This window comes from Lithobates pipiens, unplaced genomic scaffold (assembly GCF_037356315.1).
Source record: "Lithobates pipiens isolate NorthernLeopardFrog02 unplaced genomic scaffold, aLitPip1_a1.2 Scaffold_16, whole genome shotgun sequence".
Classification (NCBI taxonomy): Eukaryota; Metazoa; Chordata; class Amphibia; order Anura; family Ranidae; genus Lithobates; species Lithobates pipiens.
This window is the reverse complement of record NW_027507748.1, coordinates 300,564,965-300,584,940: the sequence shown is the minus strand read 5'-3', so window position 1 is coordinate 300,584,940 and position 19,976 is coordinate 300,564,965. Positions and strand designations below refer to the sequence as shown.

At 42.3% G+C, this 19,976-nt stretch overlaps 1 protein-coding gene across 1 annotated transcript in view; it reads right to left on the bottom strand.

The window, feature by feature from the left end:
* The window catches only part of LRIG2 (leucine rich repeats and immunoglobulin like domains 2), a gene marked incomplete in the record, with an annotated part of 100,420 nt that overhangs the window by 62,067 nt on the left and 18,377 nt on the right, over positions 1–19,976 (bottom strand). The window contains 2 exon segments of the mRNA XM_077481556.1: positions 398–472; positions 3,450–3,521. Coding sequence (XP_077337682.1) covers positions 398–472; positions 3,450–3,521 — 147 coding nt within the window.

The following is a 19,976-nucleotide window of genomic DNA, read 5'->3' as shown; positions in this document are numbered from 1 at the left end:
GGATCTGCCCACATTCCTGGACCACCACCCGACTCAGCCTCTCAGCAAGCCGCTGAAAGCCTGAGCTGGCCACGTCCACCCCTTCCACAGCTCAGCGCTCCTGACAGCTCTCTGCTCCGGGAGCTCTGAGAACTGAGCAATTGGCGGTGTTTGATTGCTCGGTTCGCAGTGTGTGAGCTGGCAGAGGACAGATGCAGCATCGGATCAATGCTGCATCCACCTGGGTAAGTATGATTCCAAAATAAAAATCCCAATAGGATTTATGACTTTGATAGAAGGGGGAAAAGTCAGAATGTGGTAACAACTAATATATGCAGGAATGCACTCGCCATTTTAAAGAAGAGGCGTCAAATAAATGTGAATGGCAATATATCAACAATCTCTCATTAATACTTACAAAGAAAGAAGAGTAATATTAGCTGTTGGTTCCCCAAGGGGAGGAATTGCAGTTAGCTCATTGTAATTCATTTTCCTAGAAAAAGCACAAACATTTTCACTAAAGTAAAAGATAAATACCAATAATACAAGATTGCATTTTTTAGCTATGGAAATTGTAGCCTTTTACATGGTGCATATTATACCCTGCAAACAATATAGGTAGTCAACTGTCAAGCATCTTCTTCTCCAACTACTTTAGTGCCAAGTACCAAACGTGATAGATTTCTACTGGCACGCATACTCTTATGCCACACATACACGATCGCAATTTCCGACAGGAAATCAATTTTTTTTTTATCAATTTTGAGTTCTTGTATTAGACTTTTTTTTTGTGCTGGCAGCTTAGCCTAGTCACTATATTTCACATATAGCACAAAAACCCTTTTTCTAATGCAGCGTTAGCCTTTGGGCTTCTTTTTTCGTACATATGTAATAAACCGCATAAAAATGTTTTTTTCCGGCCATGTCTTAGGGAAAAAGAAGCTAATGCCCCGTGTCTCGGAATTTCCGACAGCAAAAGTCTGATGAGAGCTTTTGGTTGGAAAATGCGATCATGTGTATGCTCCATCTGACTTTTGCTGGCGGAATTTCCGAGACACGGGGCATTAGCTTCTTTTTCCCTAAGACATAGCCGGAAAAAACATTTTTATGCGGTCTATTACCGCATGTTCTCAATTTTTCGGTCAGAAAAAGTTTCCGATCGTCTGTACACATTCCGAAGTGCAAAATTCCTACGCATGCTTGGAAACAATTCGACGCATGCTTGGAAGTATTGAACTTCATTTTCTCTGCTTGTCGTAGTGTTGTACGTCCCTGCGTTCTTGACAGTTGAAAGTTCAAAGAACTTCTGTGTGATCGTGTGTATGCAAGACAGCTTGAGCGGAATCCCATCGGAAAAACCATCAGCACTTATTCCGACCATGTGTACACGGCATAACTATACCAAATGGCATCACTCCGTCAATACATGTCAGCGGAAGAAAACATACATCAATTGCTAGTGTCTACATATATTTAGTACTTGTGTTAAAATAGTACTAAAAAGACTGGCAGTCAAATAGATATGGATAGACAACTTGTGCCTGCATGAATAGACAACACCTGCCCTTTAACCCAACCGTTTTTCTCCCCATATCAGTATCTACTCTTCAATAAAGACTAGAGACAACCTTGTCCTTTGTAACCACTGAAAGAAATTCTTATGATGTACGAAGCACTGCAGCAAGTTAACAACGGCAGTCTTACTACAAGCAGGTGCTTAATGCCTAGTACACATAAGAAAAGCGGAAGAAAAATACCGCTTTTGAAAAGATCATACATTCATCTGATCATTACACAGTTTGAGAACCGATCATGACCGATTTTTGTTTAAATCGGTACAGTATTCGTCCAGGGGGAAAAAAAAAATCATAAGACCACGTATACTCAGAAATTAAAGAATATATCTCATTACATCAAAGTTGTATTTTGTCATACAAGAATTTTAGTAGCTTAATCTTTGATGAGACTAGTGTGTAAAAAAAAAAAAAAAAAAAAAAAAAAAAAAAAAAAAGGGATGATCATTCGTCCAATAGGCTTAAAGGCCCATTCACACCAGGTGCACAGGGCTGCGCTGGGCAGCCATGCAAAAAGCCTTGTTTGCGTCAGCATCCACCCCATGTGCGTTTATGAGCACTGGATGTAGTGAAAACTGCATTCTCAAATATTTTACTGTATACTATGTGCTGAAATACACATGGGGTTGATTTACTAAAACTGGAGTGTGCAAAATCTGGTGCAGCTGTGCCAATCAGCTTCAAACTTCAGCTTGTTCAATTAAGCTTTGACAAATAACCTGGAAGCCAATTGGTTTCTATGCAGAGCTGTACCAGGTTTTGCACTCTAGTGTCAGTAAATTAACCCCATGATAGGCCCATTAAAAAGCAATAATAAGGTAAATATAGACAAGTGTCCAGTGTGATATAAGGCTCACGATACAAAACTAGTTCAACCACTTACAGCAAACCGCCGTAGCTGTGCGTTGGTATTTTGACAAAGAATACTGGGATTATGGCAGCAGACAGCTGCCATAATCCTAGCATTTTCTGCAACGTCGGGGGGGGTCCTCTTTAGGTTAAAAGTGATCACCTTTATTGTGGCGGGAGAGGTTTACATCCCTTGTAATAGGAATAAAAGTGACCCAAATGTATTTCTTTTTTTAAAGGACAGCATAAAAAATAAAATAACTAATAAAAAAATAATTGAAAGCGTCTCGTCATGCTTACACGTAAAAGAAAAAAAAACACATATGGAAGACATGCCCGCATATGAAAAAACGGTGTTGAAACCACACATGAGGTATCACTGTGATTGTTAGAGCGAGAGCAATAATTCTAGTACTAGACCTCTATAACTCAAAACTGATAACCTGTAGAATTTTTAAACGTTGCCAAAGGAGATTTTTAAAAGCCAAAGTGGTTTGCCATTCCACGAGAGGGCACAATTTTGAAGCACGACATGTTGGGTATCAATTTACTCGGTGTAATGTTATCTTTCACAATCTAAAAAAAAAATTGGCTTAACTTTACTGTTGTCTTATTTTTTAAAATTAAAAAGATTGCGCTTGTAAGACCCTCGCTCAAATATGGCTTGGCAAAGACTGCCATTTTATTCTCTAGGGCAGTGATGGCGAACCTTGGCACCCCAGATGTTTTGGACCTACATTTCCCATGATGCTCCACTACACTCCACTTCCAATGAGCATCATTGGAAATGTAGGTCCGAAACATCTGGAGTGCCAAGGTTCGTCATCACTGCTCTGGGGTGTCAGAAGAAAAAAATAAATATAAATATAATGTTTGGGGGTTCCAAGTAATTTTCTAACAAAAAAATAATAATATTTGATTCAAACTTGTAAACAACAAATCTCAAAGAGGCTTGGCCCTTAAGTGGTTAAAGACTTGTCATCCTCTCCACCAATCACACAAGCCTGTCAAAATAAAAAAAAAAAAAATAAAAGACTAAAAACTTACACTTCTTGCAGAGAGTATAATTCTGGCACCAGACTGCTGTTGGATAGCGTTAACCAATTATGGCTTATCTCCCTGAAAAAAAACAGAAAATAGATTAGATTAAACATTTGCTTGTATTAATGCAACCACATCATATTATTGCACGTTTACGTCACGTGGAACCAATACACAATGCTCAAATGAGCATCCCAATAAATTAACAGATGTAATTTTTGCAGAATAGGTTAATGCTAGGGATGCACTGAATGGAAATTTTGGCGTCGAAACCGAAAATTAAAGATGCACTAGGCTGAAAACCAAAACTGATATTTTTTTAAAAATATTTATATTTTTACATAGAATTGTACTATATTGAACTTTTTAATAAATATCATCAATTTAATATAAATGTATTGTTAGCCTTTATTGGCACCTTTAGTACAAGAAAGGTCAAGAAAAGTCAAGAAAAATGCAGTCTAACCATCTCTTGTATCATGTCCTCAGTCTCTGGCCATCTTTTGTATCATGTCTGCAATCTCTTGCTTAGGCTTCATGTACATGGGACGTTTTTTAAACCTCTCCTGAACGATTTAACTTGACAGATAGTAACCCACATTTAAAAACGTCTGTTTTGCCGCATTTGCATTTAAAAGAGTTTGAAAAAAAAAAAAAACAAAAAAAAAAACATTTTTTCTAAATAAGCAAAATTGAAAAACGCCTATAAATGAAATTTGCATAGCGTGACACGTTTAGAAGCGTTTAGAGCTTGAAATGCCTCTAAACTCAGGATCTGAGTATCATGTACTGACAAGATAACAGGAGAATTCAGGAGCAGTTGAAAATAAAATGTCCAACTGCTCCTAAATGTCCGTTTACCAACAACAGCGTACATGAGGCCTTAAACTTAAACACATTGCCAATAGTATTAGCAAAATTTCCATTTGGTGCACCTCTAGCAGATATGATACAGGACATGGTCAGAGACTGCAGACATAATACAGATCAATGCAGCCTCACCTGTTCCCGATATATGCAGCCTGCCAGTGCCCAGCAGCCCCACCAGTGCCCGTCATATGCAGCCTGCCAGTGTCGAGCAGCCTCACCAGTGCTCGTCATATGCAGCCTGCCAGTGTCGAGCAGCCTCACCAGTGCTCGTCATATGCAGCCTGCCAGTGTCGAGCAGCCTCACCAGTGCTCGTCATATGCAGCCTGCCAGTGCCTAGCAGCCCTGCCAGTGTCAGTCATAAGCAGCCTGCCTGTGCCCAGCAGCTCCACCATTGCCCATCATTTGCAGCCTGCCTGTGCCCGCATAAGCGGAGATCTCTGTGCGTCACAGAGCTGTATTTGAATTGCCCGGGCCGCAGTAACAATGTCCCGCCTCCTGTGATCACATCACACTGAATCAATGTCCCGTCATTGGATCAGTGTGCCGTCTATCGCAGGAGGCAGGAAACCGTTACTACTAGCACTGAAGCAACTAATAGATTATGAAATTAATCGATTACTATTTTCATAATCGATTAATCGGCCAGTAACATAATGGGGTTAAAAAAAAAAAAAAAAAAGAGCCCTTTATAGTAAAAAAAAAAAGAGCAAATAATCGCTACAGTAAATATTACTTTCACAGTTCTACAGTAAAAAAATAAACCCCTTTACACTAGTGATTATCTGCTTTTTTTTTTCTTCTTTTTTGTACTATTAAGGGCTAATTTCAGTTTAACCCCATTATGTTACGAAATGTCTTAGGCCTGGTTCACATCTAAGTGTTTTTTTGGAGCTTTTTGCAGAAACGCACTACAGTTCATTTACACGGTTTCCTATGGGACACGTTCATATCTGTGCTTATTTCAGCCGCTGTGTATTTAGAAAAAACGTAATCCGAGTCTGATATTTACCAGATTCAACCTAATAGTGGTATATACAGTATATCTCCTCTAATAGTGGTATATACAGTATATCTCCTCTAATAGTGGTATATACAGTATACTTACCATATAGTTGGTTATTTTTTTTACCACTGCATACAGAGATATTTAAGAATATATTGTCTTTTTTTTAAAACTTTACATATTAGCTAAATTATACACCACACTTTTTCTTATTAACCGATCGATTAATCAAAACAATAAATTGGGCAACTAATCGATTATGAGAATAATCGTTAGTTGCAGCCCTAGTTACTACGGCCTGGGCCATTTCGCTCCGTGAATGGAGATCACACAGGGATCGAGGAGAGGGGGAGGGAGTAGAGGGGGAGGGAGTAGAGGGGGAGGGAGTAGAGGGGGAGGGAGTAGAGGGGGAGGGAGTAGAGGGGGAGGGAGTAGAGGGGGAGGGAGTAGAGGGGGAGGGAGTAGAGGGGGAGGGAGTAGAGGGGGAGGGAGTAGAGGGGGAGGGAGTAGAGGGGGAGGGAGTAGAGGGGGAGGGAGTAGAGGGGGAGGGAGTAGAGGGGGAGGGAGTAGAGGACTTGGCGTGCCAGGATGACCCTCTGCAATGGGCGGCACCCGGGGTGAACCATGCACCTCTTGGTATCGACTGTTTTTTTCTTTTCGGTGCACCTCTAGTTAATGGCACAAATACAAGCAAAATTCTAGCCAAAAAACAATTTCAAAATGCGATTTTTCTGTTATATATATATATAAATCCAGCTCGCACTTACAGCCCTGCAAGCATCTTCTATGTCAGTCTCCAAACCTTTAAAATGAAGTGCCAGTTTACTGCACTTCAAGCTTTAGGGGGGGCTAGACTGTGGCCAATGGGAGTAGAAAATGCCCTGCCATCGGTCGGAGCAAACAATGCCATAGACTTGGTGATCAGTGGGAGAAAGAAAACCAAAAAACAAACACACTATTGTTGTCAGTGGGAGGAATCGTGCCCCATAACTGGCGTCAGTGGGAGGAATCGTGCCCCATAACTGGCGTCAGTGGGAGGAATCGTGCCCCATAACTTGCGTCAGTGGGAGGAATCGTGCCCCATAACTTGCGTCAGTGGGAGGAATTGTGCCCCATAACTGGCGTCAGTGGGAGGAATCGTGCCCCATAACTGGCGTCAGTGGGAGGAATCGTGCCCCATAACTGGCGTCAGTGGGAGGAATCGTGCCCCATAACTGGCGTCAGTGGGAGGAATCGTGACCCACAATTTTCAGTGGGAGGAATAGTGCCCCATAATTGGTGTTTGTGAAAAAAATTGTGTCCCATAAATTGTGTCAGTGGGAGAAACAGTGCCTCAGCATTAGTGTTAGTGGGATGAATAGTGCACCATATATGGCTTTATTAGGAGAACTAGTTCCCCATCTCTGATCAGTGGCAGGAATAGTATCCCATGACTGGTGTCAGTGGGAGGAATAGTGCCTCGTATCAGTGTTAAGAAAAGTGCCAGATTCAGGCAACCAAAGGGCCACATCCGGCCTGCAGCTTGGGGACCCTGCTCTATGTAAACAACTCAACACGTTAATCCTACTGATGGAACAGTATGGAAACATGTCTGCCATAGCTGTGCTTTCATAATCCCCCCCATCCTCAGCCTACTAACTGGATGATGAGGGTGCAGAAGCATTCTTAATAACTGGTCATCCTAAAAGATTAGAGCTCAAACCAAATAAAAATCATATATCCTCTATGGGCTGACAATCACCATAAAAAAAATATTCACCAAATAAATGGTGAAAATCCATAATGGTGAACATTCCAAAGGTGAACAGAACAATCCATACATGAAAGTGCAATGTGCAACATAAACCAGCAAAGAGGATCCACCACCAGAAACACCCTCTTGACATACACCTCTTACCAGATAAGCAAGGCAATGAGATTATAATGGTCAAAAAAAAGCCCAGAACAAAGCATGAACAGCTGATCGTCCAGAAAGAAGCCAGTCAGTAGCAGCAGGTGCCAATTAGTAACTCAGAAAAATACAAAAAAAACACATTGTGAAGCCCATCAAAAGCGAAAACTTTTATTAGAAGTAGTGGCACAGTTACCTTAACATGGCTTGAAAACAGCATATAGAACAATAAACTGCCGGCTCGTAGTCAGCCACTGGATAGCAGGTAGGGGCGAGCATGATGTTGTCCATTCCTGGCCACTCCCCATGCACTTCGTCACCAATGACATCTGCGAGGGATGGACCAATGTTCACCATTATGGATTTACACTATTTATTTGGTCAATGTTTTATGCTGATTATCTGCACATTGACACCTTAATGTTATTGGATTTATGTTTTTCATGTTTGTTTGTTAGCACAATTGCACTTTCAATTTGATTACTTTAGCGCTGCTTATAAATCAGGGGTTGACAAATTTGCTTGGAATCTAGGAGCCAGCTTAAAAAGTTAGGAGCCGGGTCCGTGACGGCGATCCGGACCTGTCCCTGGCCTGACATGGAGACGAGTGAGGGGAAGATAGCAGCGCCGTCGCCGTCATTTTATTTATTTTTTTCAAATGACAATTTTTTTTTCAATTGCATTTTAGTGTAAATATGAGATCCGAGGTCTCTCTGACCCCCCCAGATCTCATATATAAGAGGACCTGTCATGCTTTTTTTTTTCTATTACAAGGGATTTTTACATTCCTTGTAATAAGAATAAAAGTGACACATTTTTTTTAAAAGAACAGTGAAAAAAAAAAAAAAAAAAAAAAAAGTTAAAATAAGAAGAAAAAATAATAATTTTTAAACGCGCCCTGTCCTGCCCGCATATAAAATCGGTGTTCGAACTAGAGGTCGACCGATATGGGTTTTTCTCTGGCCGATGCCGATATTTAGAAATCATGGCAGCCGATAGCCGATATATGATGCCGATTTTTTTTGGGCCGATATGTTAGGCCGATTTTATTTTATTTATTTATTTTTAATCCCCCTTGATCTAACACACCTTTCCCACTGGGGCGTTTTTTAAGGCGCTTTTGGGCTAAAAATAGTGCCTGTAAAGTGCCTGCAAAATGGCTCCCCTGCAGTCTGTGTGAAAGACAGAGTGCTTTCACACTGAGGCGATGCGCTGGCAGGATCTTAAAAAAAAAAAAGTCCTGCAAGCAGCACGTTTGGAGTGGTGTATACCGCTCCTCCACCACTCCTGCCCATTGATATGAATGGGCACCACTGCCGAAGCGCATGCAATGCGATTTGGCAGCGGTGCTTCATGGGCGCATTTAACCTCTTCCTTGGCCGCTAGCTGGGTTATATGTGCCCCACTAGCAGCCAAATAGCACCGCTAAAATGATGGTTAGGAGCCGCTAAAACTTGCGTTTTACCATCAACGTCTGCCCGCTCCAGTGTGAAAGCAGCCTTCATACGTGATACAGAAAATTTCTTACACTTAAAGCGGAGGTCCACCCTAAAATGGACCTTCCGCTCATCGGAACCCTCCCCCCCTCCGGCGCCACAATTGGCACCTTTCAGGGGGGAGGGGGGTGCAGTTACTTGGATAATCCAGGTAACTGCACCCACTTCCGGGCTAGCTCTCTGCGGAAAGGGGCGTAATGTACGCCCCTTTCCACAAGTGCCCGCCCCCTTCCGCAAGTGCCCCGCTGCCTGCTGGGAAACACACAGATCCCAGAGGCAGCGGGGACCGTCCTCATTGCGCAGCGCGGCTCACGCATGCGCAGTAGGGAACCGGGAAATTAAGCCGAAAGGCTCCATTTCCTGATTCCCATACCCAAGATGGCGGCGGCGGCAGCACTCGAGTGTCGATCTAGAGATCGGCTTCGGGTGCCGACATCGCGGGCGCGCTGGACAAGTAAGTGTCATTATTTTAAAAGTCAGCAGCTGCAGTATTTGTAGCTGCTGGCTTTTAAAAAAAAAAAAAAAAAAAAAAAAAATGCGGAGTCCCGCTTTAAACATTTATTAAACAAAACAAACCTCCAATCAGTTTACTTGTATGTATGATCTAGATTAAAAAAATCAAAAAACCTATATATTAAATAAAAACAGGTAGTCAAAACTTTTGGACAAAAAAAAAAAAAAAAAAAAAATGGGCTAACTTTACTGTTTTTATTTTATTTTTATTTTTTAAATGGTGTATTTTTTTCCAAAAAAAATGCATTTGAAAGACCTCTGTGCAAATGCCGTGTGACATAAAATATTGCAACAACCGCTATTTTATTCCCTAGGATCTCTGCTAAAAAAATATATATATTTTTTGGGGGGTCTAAGTGATTTTCTGGCAGAAAATACAGGATTTTTACTTGTAAGCAACAAGTGTCAGAAAAGATTTAGTCTTTAAATGGTTAAACTGAGAACTTCTACACAGAGATGACTTCATTCATTCAGAAGTGTAAACATTGTATCATTTAGTTCTTTTCTTGGCAGTCTGCCCAGAGTGGAGGAAAGTGTTGCTATGACCACTCAGACAACTCACACTGACTTCTTACAGAAGTCATTTCAAAGTCCAGCTGTAGAATCGGCTTTTTATTAACACAATCGGCCGATGCCGATTATTTAAAAAACGGCAAATATCGGCCGATATATCGGTCGACCTCTAGTTCGAACCACACATAGGAGGTAGCGCCGTGATCGGTAGAGCGAGAGCAATAATTCTAGCCCCAGACCTCCTCTGTAACTCAAAACGTGCAACCTGTAGAATTTTTTTAAACGTCGCCTATGGAGATTTTAAAGGGTAAAAGTTTGTCGCCATTCCATGAGCGGGTGCAATTTTGAAGCGTGACATGTTGGGTATCAATTTACTCGGCGTAACATTATCTTTCACAATATAAAAAATAATTGGGCTAACTTTACTGTTGTCTTATTTTTTTATTAACTAAATTATTTTTCCCAACAAAAGTGCGCTTGTAAGTCCGCTGCACAAATACGGTGTGACAGACAGTATTGCAACAACCACCATTTTATTCTCTAGGGTGTTAGAATAAAAAATATATATAATGTTTAGGGGGTTCTAAATAAAGGGAAGAAGAGGCAGGTAATATAAAACACTCAGAGGAAGCTTCATTAGCATTGCTGGTTTGTCATACCAACGGCGACCACAAGAGGGCGCCAGATTCCATAAGGAATCATAGGACCGCAGAAGGTCTCAAAGCCGCGGCCTAAATTTTCGGCCGCCGGCGGAACGGCCCGACGCGATCACGCTGGGGGGGTCCACAGAGACAGGATACCCCCAGCTGTGCTGCCCCAGGCGCGAGGTCGCTATTTCTAGTCGCCAATGCGACCTGGCGCCCGGGTTTTGTCGAGCCCTGTTATAAATGGTTTTTGTAATGTCTAGTAACTAGTATCACAGTTAAGTAGATAGAAGAAATGGCTGCACATCCATAAAAATCCAAATGCTGTTTATTGGTCAAACTGACAAAGGACACCAACACACAAGTCTTGTAACGCGTTTCACACAGTGCAATTGTGTGTTTGTGTTCTTTGATGTCATTTTGGTGATCAATAAAGGGCATTTGGATTTCTATCGATGTGCAGCCATGTCTTCTCCTGTCCATGGATGTGGACCAGGGCTAGCACTTGACCAGAGTTCCTATCAGGCAATAACCTATTCACCTGGGGCGGCGAGTTCTTTACTCCTATCACATTTAATTAAGTGGCTGCTGCTATCTTTATACCATATAACTGATTTAGAAGGGATCTCACCGCTCCAGCAGCACACATGCAGGCTGTAAACTGTCTCTTCAGATGGGAAGTCACAGGTGCTGGCTATTACCACTAGCAACAGATGAAAAACAAGCTCTGGACTGCCGCACTCTTCAGAAAACCACTTTCTTTTATTGGAAAATCACATCACAGCTCAAAACACACAGCGAACAAGGAAAAATTGCTAACGTTTCGCACTAGCTGTAGTGCTTAGTCATAGCATATCATTTGCTATGATTAAGCACTACAGCTAGTGTGAAAAATTAGCAATTTTTCCTTGTTCGCTGTGTGTTTTGAGCTGTGATGTGATTTTCCAATAAAAGAAAGTGGTTTTCTGAAGAGTGCGGCAGTCCAGAGCTTGTTTTTCGTCTGTTACCATATAACTGAGCATGATTTTTAAAATATTTTGATCTTCTAAGTGCTATTTCACACATGGAGCTCACACCTATATGGGGCCCTTGTTTACTTTTCAGTCCTAGTGCTGAGAATGAGTACATGGTCCCTGATGAGAAGCCTGTGCATCGAGGACTGTGCACTCATGCCAGGGCTATGTGGGCGAGTCTGTTCAGCCGATGCATGTCCAGTCACTAATATGGGCTGCCTGCACACTGCTCAGTGCTAGAACAAAAAACAAAACAAAAAATAAAATTAAAAAAATCGACAAAGGAGTCTTCATCAGTGCATGAGTCTTTGCACCTATGAACCATGAAACTTTAAGACGTTTTCCTTCAGTAAACGTCACCTAAAACAGAAGTGCAAAAACAAAACAAAAACAAAAAAAAACACAACTTTACAAGAACGTTCACTGCATTTGCCACTTGTTTTCATTAATCTGAATTTCATAGATCATTTCATATCAAGCATAACTGCAGTGTTCATTATGGAATAATGGGACCATATGTGCTATATACTACTCTGGAGAAAGGATATTATTTGTTTTATTAGTCATTGTGATGTTTCCTGCTCTCACACAGAGATAAATGCAAGTGTGGTTAGTTTATATGACTCAGAGAATAATACTACAAGGCAGCACTAGGTCTGACACTGCTGTGTCTAGAGGAGCAAATTGATCCTTGCCAGCATCATTCTTTATCGACAGGCTGTAACTGAAGTGACTTCATACATATTTCATGAGCAAAAAGGATGTGTGTGCACAGCAGGATTTGGTTGGATCCCAGTGATGTCATGTAATCAGCTAGAAGCCAATTGATAAGGGACAACAGACAATTTTCAACAGAGAAGTTCAGAATATTCTCTCGATGTAATAAAAAAATCGGCAGAATGTTCCATTTATATAAATCAAAAATAAATAAATAAATTTACAAGTAAACACATAACACTGGTATCCATTTTTAGAGCTGAGTTTCCAAGTATACCAATAAAATCTAGGCAGGGCAAGACAGTTCACATTGATGTAATCAAAAGCAAAATTTATGACTGGTCAGTGACCGCACTTTCCTTAGCTGTAGTTTTACGTTTTGGGTACAGTCGGATGGGTAAGGAAATCCACCACTTTTTTTTGTATTTTGTATTCACTGCAAGTTAACACCAGACGTAGTTCTGTGTGCTTTTTTTTTCCTGCACAAAATGCATGCACTGTGTTTTCCATATATTCCAATGGCTCTAGTTCACACCATGCAGTCAGTATCTGCACCGAAATCTGACTGCATGGTGTGAACTAGAGCCATTGGAATACATGGAAAACACTGTGCATGCATTTTGTGCAGGAACAAAAAAAAAAAAAAAAAAAAAAAGGAGCATGGAACTGCATGTGGTGTGAACTGGCCCTAAGGAGATTCATCCTCTCAAATTTGTCATGGTGACCACCGTCAGAAAGAAGAAATCCTCTAAGATCCCTTTCAGGCCAGGTTCACACCATAGCGATGCGGGAACGCCGCGAATCCGCGGCGTTTTCCCGCATCGCATGCCTCCCGCCGGCAGTTCACACTGCCCTATGCGGACTGCTGGGAGTGCCAATGATATGTTAATGACACCCCCAGATCCGTCCGCATATCGCAGTGCGATCTGCACACTCGCACAGGAATCGGATCGCATGGTGTGAACACCCATGCGATCCGATTCTGCTGCGGACCAAAAAAAGGGTCCCGTGCGAGTTTGCTGCGGGAGCGATGCGAATTCAGCCATACTATCTGTATGGCTGAACTCGCATCGCTACAAAGATCGGATGTGATTTGCAGTGCGGTGCGAATCACATCCGGATCTCCCCCCGCAGCAGTGTGAACCCAGCCTCATGCGTAGCATGCTCAGCGGAGAATTGGTCCACTGACAGATTGAGGCTGGATGTACCAATATTTACACATTGGGGGTTATTTACTAAAGGAAAATCCACTTTGCACTGAAAGAGCACTTGTAAGTAAAGTCGCTGTAGACCTGAGGGGGACATGCAAGGAAAATAAAAAACAGCATTTTAGTTTGCACATGATTGGATGATAAAATCAGCAGAGCTTCCACTCATTTCAGATCTACCCCTTAGATTTAAAGCGACTGCACTTCCAAGTGCACTTTCAGTGCAAAGTGGATTTGCCTTTCGTAAATAAACCCCCATAGTGTTGTTTTACAACCTAGATGTATCTGGATGTTTTTTTTTTTTTCCCTTTTGGTTATTGGAAGGTTTTTTGGACACATTGTGTTCTTGGTCCCGTTTTAAGCCATATGTGTTCCTAGTTGGTGGGCACCTTCTGCCCAGAACCTTGGAGGCAATGTACCATCAACAGTGGTATAGTTTGCATATATGTGAGTAACACTTTGTTAATATGTCTGATGGTTGTGATCAGCTATGCAGAGATTACGGACAGTTATATATACAGTTATATCCCTGATAAATAACATCTGAAATTCTCGAAAGCCATTGGATTTTCCTTTCCATATCATGTATGGCTTTGGGTATCCCAACCTAGCAAAAGTGTCTGTATAAATGTTATACTGCTATTGTTCATTTTAAAAAATATGTTTCAACCTCATGGACGTCGTTTCTTTAATCATGCCAAACAAAATGTATACTTTTGTATAAAACCTGGTTGAATATATTGGTTGCAGTTATAAAGTCCCCCCCAAAAAAAGAGGAATGATTGGATGCTATAATTTCAACCACTTTATAACGTCAGTCCTGCTGTGTACTATGAGGATGAAACAATCTGCAGCTAGGAGGTCAGAGGTGGTTTGTTTTAAGATTCAATTACTGGTTTTAAGTCAATACAGTAAGACCCCTTTCATACTGGGGCATTTTTCAGGCGCTTTAGCGTTAAAAAAGCACATGTAAAGCGCTTGAAAGAAGCCTCATCTGCAATCCTAATGTGAAAGCCCTTTAAGAGCCCTTTCACACTGCCAGCACCTGAAAAACGCTTGTAAAGTGCCCTGCTAGAGGTCAAATAAAGGGTTAAAAGCACCCACAAAGCATCGCTGCGAAAAGCACTTTTCAGGAGCTTCCCATTGATTTCAATGGGAAGGGGCGCTTTAGGAGCGATGCAAAGACGCTGCTTGAAGGACTTTTCTGATGCCCTGCCAGCGCAGCGCCTCAGTGTGAAAGAAAGCACTCGGGCTTTTACATTGGGATTGCAGATGTGGCTTCTTTCAGGCGCTTTACAGACTTTTTTTTTTTTAAAGCTAAAGCACCTGAAAAAACGGCCCAGTGTGAAAGGGGTCTAAGCAACACTAATGCCCATAGTTACATTATAAGTACAGCTGTGTCACCAACCAAATCAGTGACCAAATAATAGAACAGAAGCACTCCTTTAGGCCGGGTTCACACCGCTGCGATGCGGGAACACCGCGAATCCGCGGCGTTTTCCCGCATCGCACGACTCCCGCCGGCAGTTCACACTGCCCTATGCGAACGGCTGGGAGTGTCAATGATATGTTAATGACACCCCCAGATCCGATCGCATATCGCAGTGCGATCTGCCGACTCGCACAGGAATCGGATCGCATGGTGTGAACGCCCATGCGATCCGATTCTGCTGCGGACCAAAAAAAGGGTCCTGTGCGAGTTTGCTGCGGGAGCGATGCAAATTCAGCCATACTATCTGTATGGCTGTACTCGCATCGCTACGGAGATCGGATGTGATTTGCGGTGCGAATCACATCCGGATCTCCCCCCGCAGCAGTGTGAACCCAGCCTTAAGAGCCGAACAGAGGCAGCAGCAGGAACCATTGGTTCCTGTTGTCAATCAAAGCAGGTAAGGAGTGGGGCCGAACAGCGCTGTGTGTGTCAATTGACACACAGAGGCAAGTTGGGAGCAAGCACGCACAAATGCCCCTATAGCAGTGATGACAAATCTTGGCACTCCAGATGTTTTAGATCTACATTTCCCATGATGGTCAACTACACTCCAGAGTACATGAACATCATGGGAAATGTAGTTCCAAAACATCTGGGGTGCCAAGGTTCACCATCACTGCCCTATAGCATGCAGATTACTATGAAACACTTAGTGGTGGAGGGGGGAGCTAGGAGCATCAGCAGGGGACCGCAGAAAAGGAAGATTTGGGCTTCTTCTCCACAGGATGTAGAAACCTTGTAAGAAGATCTGAACAAATGAATGGAGTGGGCAACTACATGGCAAATTAGGTTTAATGTAGAAATTGTAAAATAATGCATTTGGATGGCAAAAATATGAATGCAATTTATACACTGGGGGGAGAACCTCTGGGGAAATCTAGGATGGAAAAGGACTTGGGGGGGTCCTAGTAGATGATAGCAGCAGTTTGACATTGCTGAGCCTAACAAAGCAAACAGAATATTGGCATACATTAAAAAGGGGATCAACTCCAGAGATAAAACAATCCTCAGCAGCCAAAAATCTGTACATATAATGAAACTGACAGAACCACTGATGGATCCCTCTAATGGCTATTCTATCAATCACAATAGTTAACAAATATACACAGTTGTAAGCATGTAAAAATTCATGTCAAAGAATACTTAAAGTGAAAACACATAGCTAAAAACACAGGTATGTGTTGCAAATATACTTTAGAGTGGTTGTAAAGGCTGAAGGTTGTTTTACCTTCATGCATTTTATGCACGAAGATAAAAAAAATCTTCTGTGTGCTGCATCCCCCCCATACTTACCTGAGCCCAATCTCAATTGACGCTGCCATCAATCACACCCAGTGAGGAGGAAGCAGAGGGCGGGGGCCCTGCACTCCGTTTCTTATGGACACACAGAAGTAGCTCGGGACTGCGCATGCACGATTGCCTCCATAGCAAGCGGTTGCAATGGGCGCACTCGGTAAGGGGGGGGGGGGGGGAGACACAGGAGACGGGGTAGGGAACCCAAGAAGAGGAGGATCGGGGCATCTCTGTGCAAAACCACTTCACAGAGCAGGTAAGTATAACATGTTTTATTTATATATAAAAAAAAAAAATTAAACATGAGCCTTTAATATCACTTGAAGGGCTCTTTGACACAGGCTTTGCTCAGCAGGGATCGATCCGCTAATCAGGCAGTTGGCAGGTCCGTCTCCACTCACTGTACAGAGATGGACCTGTCAGAGCCCTACTTTCCTGGGGAGATCTGATGAAAATCCGTCTAGATTTCACGGACAGGATTGGATAGCAGCGGGTGTCTGTTGATGACAGCAGCTCCATAGAGGTGCATGGATCGTCCGATTAGGTCCTCCTAAAAAATTGACAGGCGGACCTGATCGGAAAGCCCGTGTGATATGGGCCTAAGCCCGCAAAACAGATTTTTCTCTTCTGTATAACAAAATAATAAGCCTCGTCTTAATCTATATGAAATACAGAAAATGAATGCACTAGTTTTATTTTCAAATGAACACTCACTTTGGCTCATGGCCTGTGATCAAAATCCAGTGAGGAATTATTTGTAGTGGCAAAATAAAACCATTGCTTAAAGAATAGGAGTTGTAAAGTTTATATTTCATGTTGAGGCAAGATGCTACTTCAAAGTAGCAAAAGCACCATCTGCTCTAAAGCAACATAAAAAAAAAAAAATGCATTATAAATGAATAGATATTATACTATATTGAGGAAAAACTGTAACGAGCAAATGAAAACCAGAACTAAATACAGATTAATTACTGCTCCGAGTTTAACAGGATTAACTAAATACACTAGTCCTTTGTCGGATAACCTTACTTATTATCTCTGCTAAGAATATTGGGCATGGAAAATGGAAAGTAAAAGTGATACTAAAGGCTTATTTAAAAAAAAAAAAAAAAAAAAAAAAAAACAAACAAACAAAACACACACACACACTACTTACCTGCTCTGTGCAGTGGTTTTTCACAGGGCAGCCTCCTCTTCATAGGTCCCTCGCTGGCACTCCTGGCTCCTCCCTCCTGCCGAGTGCCCCCACAAAAAGCAGCTTGCTATGGGGGAACCCGAGCCGCTGCTGTGTGTGTGTGTCCATTCAGACACAGAGCCGTGGCTCGGTCCCACTCCCTTTCACTCCTCATTGGCCCCCTGACTTTGATGGAAGCAGGAGCCAATGGCACCAGCTGCTGTGTCTCAGCCAATCAGTACGGAGAGTCCCTGGACTTTGTGGCTCTTGTGCAACATTACTGGATCGAGATGGGGCTCAGGTAAGTATTAGAAGATGTACAATCAGTCAATGTGATACAATGGAATGGACTGGTACAGACATAAATGTGAGGAAGATCTCATGAGGAATCCTAGTTGATCTTTTACTACAAGGTAAGGAAGTGCTGTTTGTATTTAGAGATTACAACAGTTTTCATTTTTGCATTTTCCATAAGGCCTCATTAGCCGAGCAACTAGTATAAGCAGTCTTACACTGTATTTTGTATTGTTAAATTATCTTATTGGCTTCAATCCATTTGTTTATTAAATCTCAAGTTCATAAAATGACTTTGGCAGAGCTGCTTAGTACATCATGTACATTCGTAGCTTACGGCATTATGTCCAGGATGTGACCATGTCATGATCTTCCATTTAACAAGGGTAAACACTATGGAGCATATTTATAAAGCAGTAAATGTGACTGTCATTTAAAAACACATTGACCTTGAAGATTCACATACCAAAGGACACAGCGTTCACAAAGCAGCTGAAGCGTGCACATGGGCAGAACGGGAGGCCAGGGCTGTAGCCGTCTTTTAGCTATAGTGTGGGTGGGAACTGGTTAACCATTACTGGATCGCACATATAATGCGGCAGGGCGGCCCGGCTGCGCTCAACGGCATACCTGTACGTTGTTTCGTGCATGAGATACTGTTGGCGCATGCATGCACCTGCTACAAGCCACGGGAGCGCGTGCACCACAGACTCGATGTCCATCGGCAACCCGCCATCGCTCCACAGAGAAGGCAGAACAGAGATCTGCCTATGTAAACAAGGTGGATCCCCGTTCTGACAGGGGACAACACGGAGATCGGCAGTTCCAAGTAATCTGGAAGAGTGATCTCTGTTGTGCCAGTGAGCCCATCCCCCCACACAGTTTGAACACACACAGAGAACACCGTTTGATTGCACCTAGTGCTAACCCCTTTCTTGCCAGTGCAGTGTATACATCAGATCTGTGAATTTTTTTTTTTTTTTAGCATTTTTTTTTACGATTACTGTATTGGTGTCACTGGTCTCCAAAAAGTGTCACTCAGGGTTAGATTTGTCCGCAGTCCCACTAAAAATCGCACATCGCCGCCATTTTGCTTGGGGACAGCATCACATGACTGCGGAATTGTCAGTCCAAGTGACGCAGTGCTGCATTGCAAAAAATGGCCTGGTTATTAAGGGGGTAAATCCTGCCGGGCTGAAGTGGTTAAACAGCAGTTTTCATTAATTTGGCGCATGCAAAAAAGTTCCTAGCCTCCGGGTTCTGGCAGAGCCCTTCAACACACACATCTTTAGACACGCAGGAGATTTTCTGTGCATGCACAAACACAGAAACAATTGGTGAGCATCATAGCAAACCGGTGGTGCTATATAAATCCTGTATTATTATTATAACAGCTTTTGCACATGCGGGAGGGAAGCTGCCATGCTGCCATGTTCTATAGGGCTCTGTTGGGACCCAAATATCAGTTTTCACACGCAGAAACTAGAAGGTAGACTGTGGGGACGGAAAAAAGTTATTCTTGCCTACATAACAAATCTATTAAATGAATATCCAAATGTAATGGGGGGAGGGGTAGACAGGGTAAACCTAAACGTAGTTTAGGGTGAAAGCCTGCTTTAAGGACTGCTTTTCAATGCCCAGAAGAAAACACTAAACAGGAGTTATTTTAATATATTGGTTGCATGACAAACCTCAATTAAAATGTGTCCACATGTAGCCTAGTAAAGCTTCAAAGTAAACAATGGCCAATTGTGCAGCTCTAATAGAGACTTTATTCTAGGCTTACCATCTCTCCTAAAGCCGATAGCTACTCCTCACCATTGCAGAAAAAGATACCTGAAAGCTCCCTTAGAATGCTCTTATTATGGATTAACTAAAACCAGATGTCTGCAAGCCGGCGACTCCGTAATTAAAATCCTGAGCAGCCTCTGCAGTGTTCCTTACAGGAAGTAGACGGGCCTTCGCAGCACAAATCTGTGTGAATGCGCACCCTGCAGCAAATCCAGTCTGATTGGTGAAATGACAGCCAGTTCTACACAAACTCTGGCTCAGCTATCCTTCTGCTTGGGGGAAGGGAAGGGTGGAAAACACTTTAAAAACATATTAGAATTCCTAGTCATTTGCTTAAAGCAACCACACAATCAATTTTATTCAAAGCACAGTGATATAGCCCAATACATTAAAGGAAATCTCTGGGCAAAAAAAAAGGCTGTATCAGCAAAAGGCCATCTCAGACTTCATACTCCTATTAATCCAAGATGACCATGACCATTGAGAGTGACCCATTTCCAAGCAAAGCAAAAACATTTTAGGCCCCATGTACACTGCATTTCAAATCATTCTGACAGCACACTTATAGTATTGTCCATATGATCCGAGATGCATACTACACTCTGCAAATATGCTGCTGA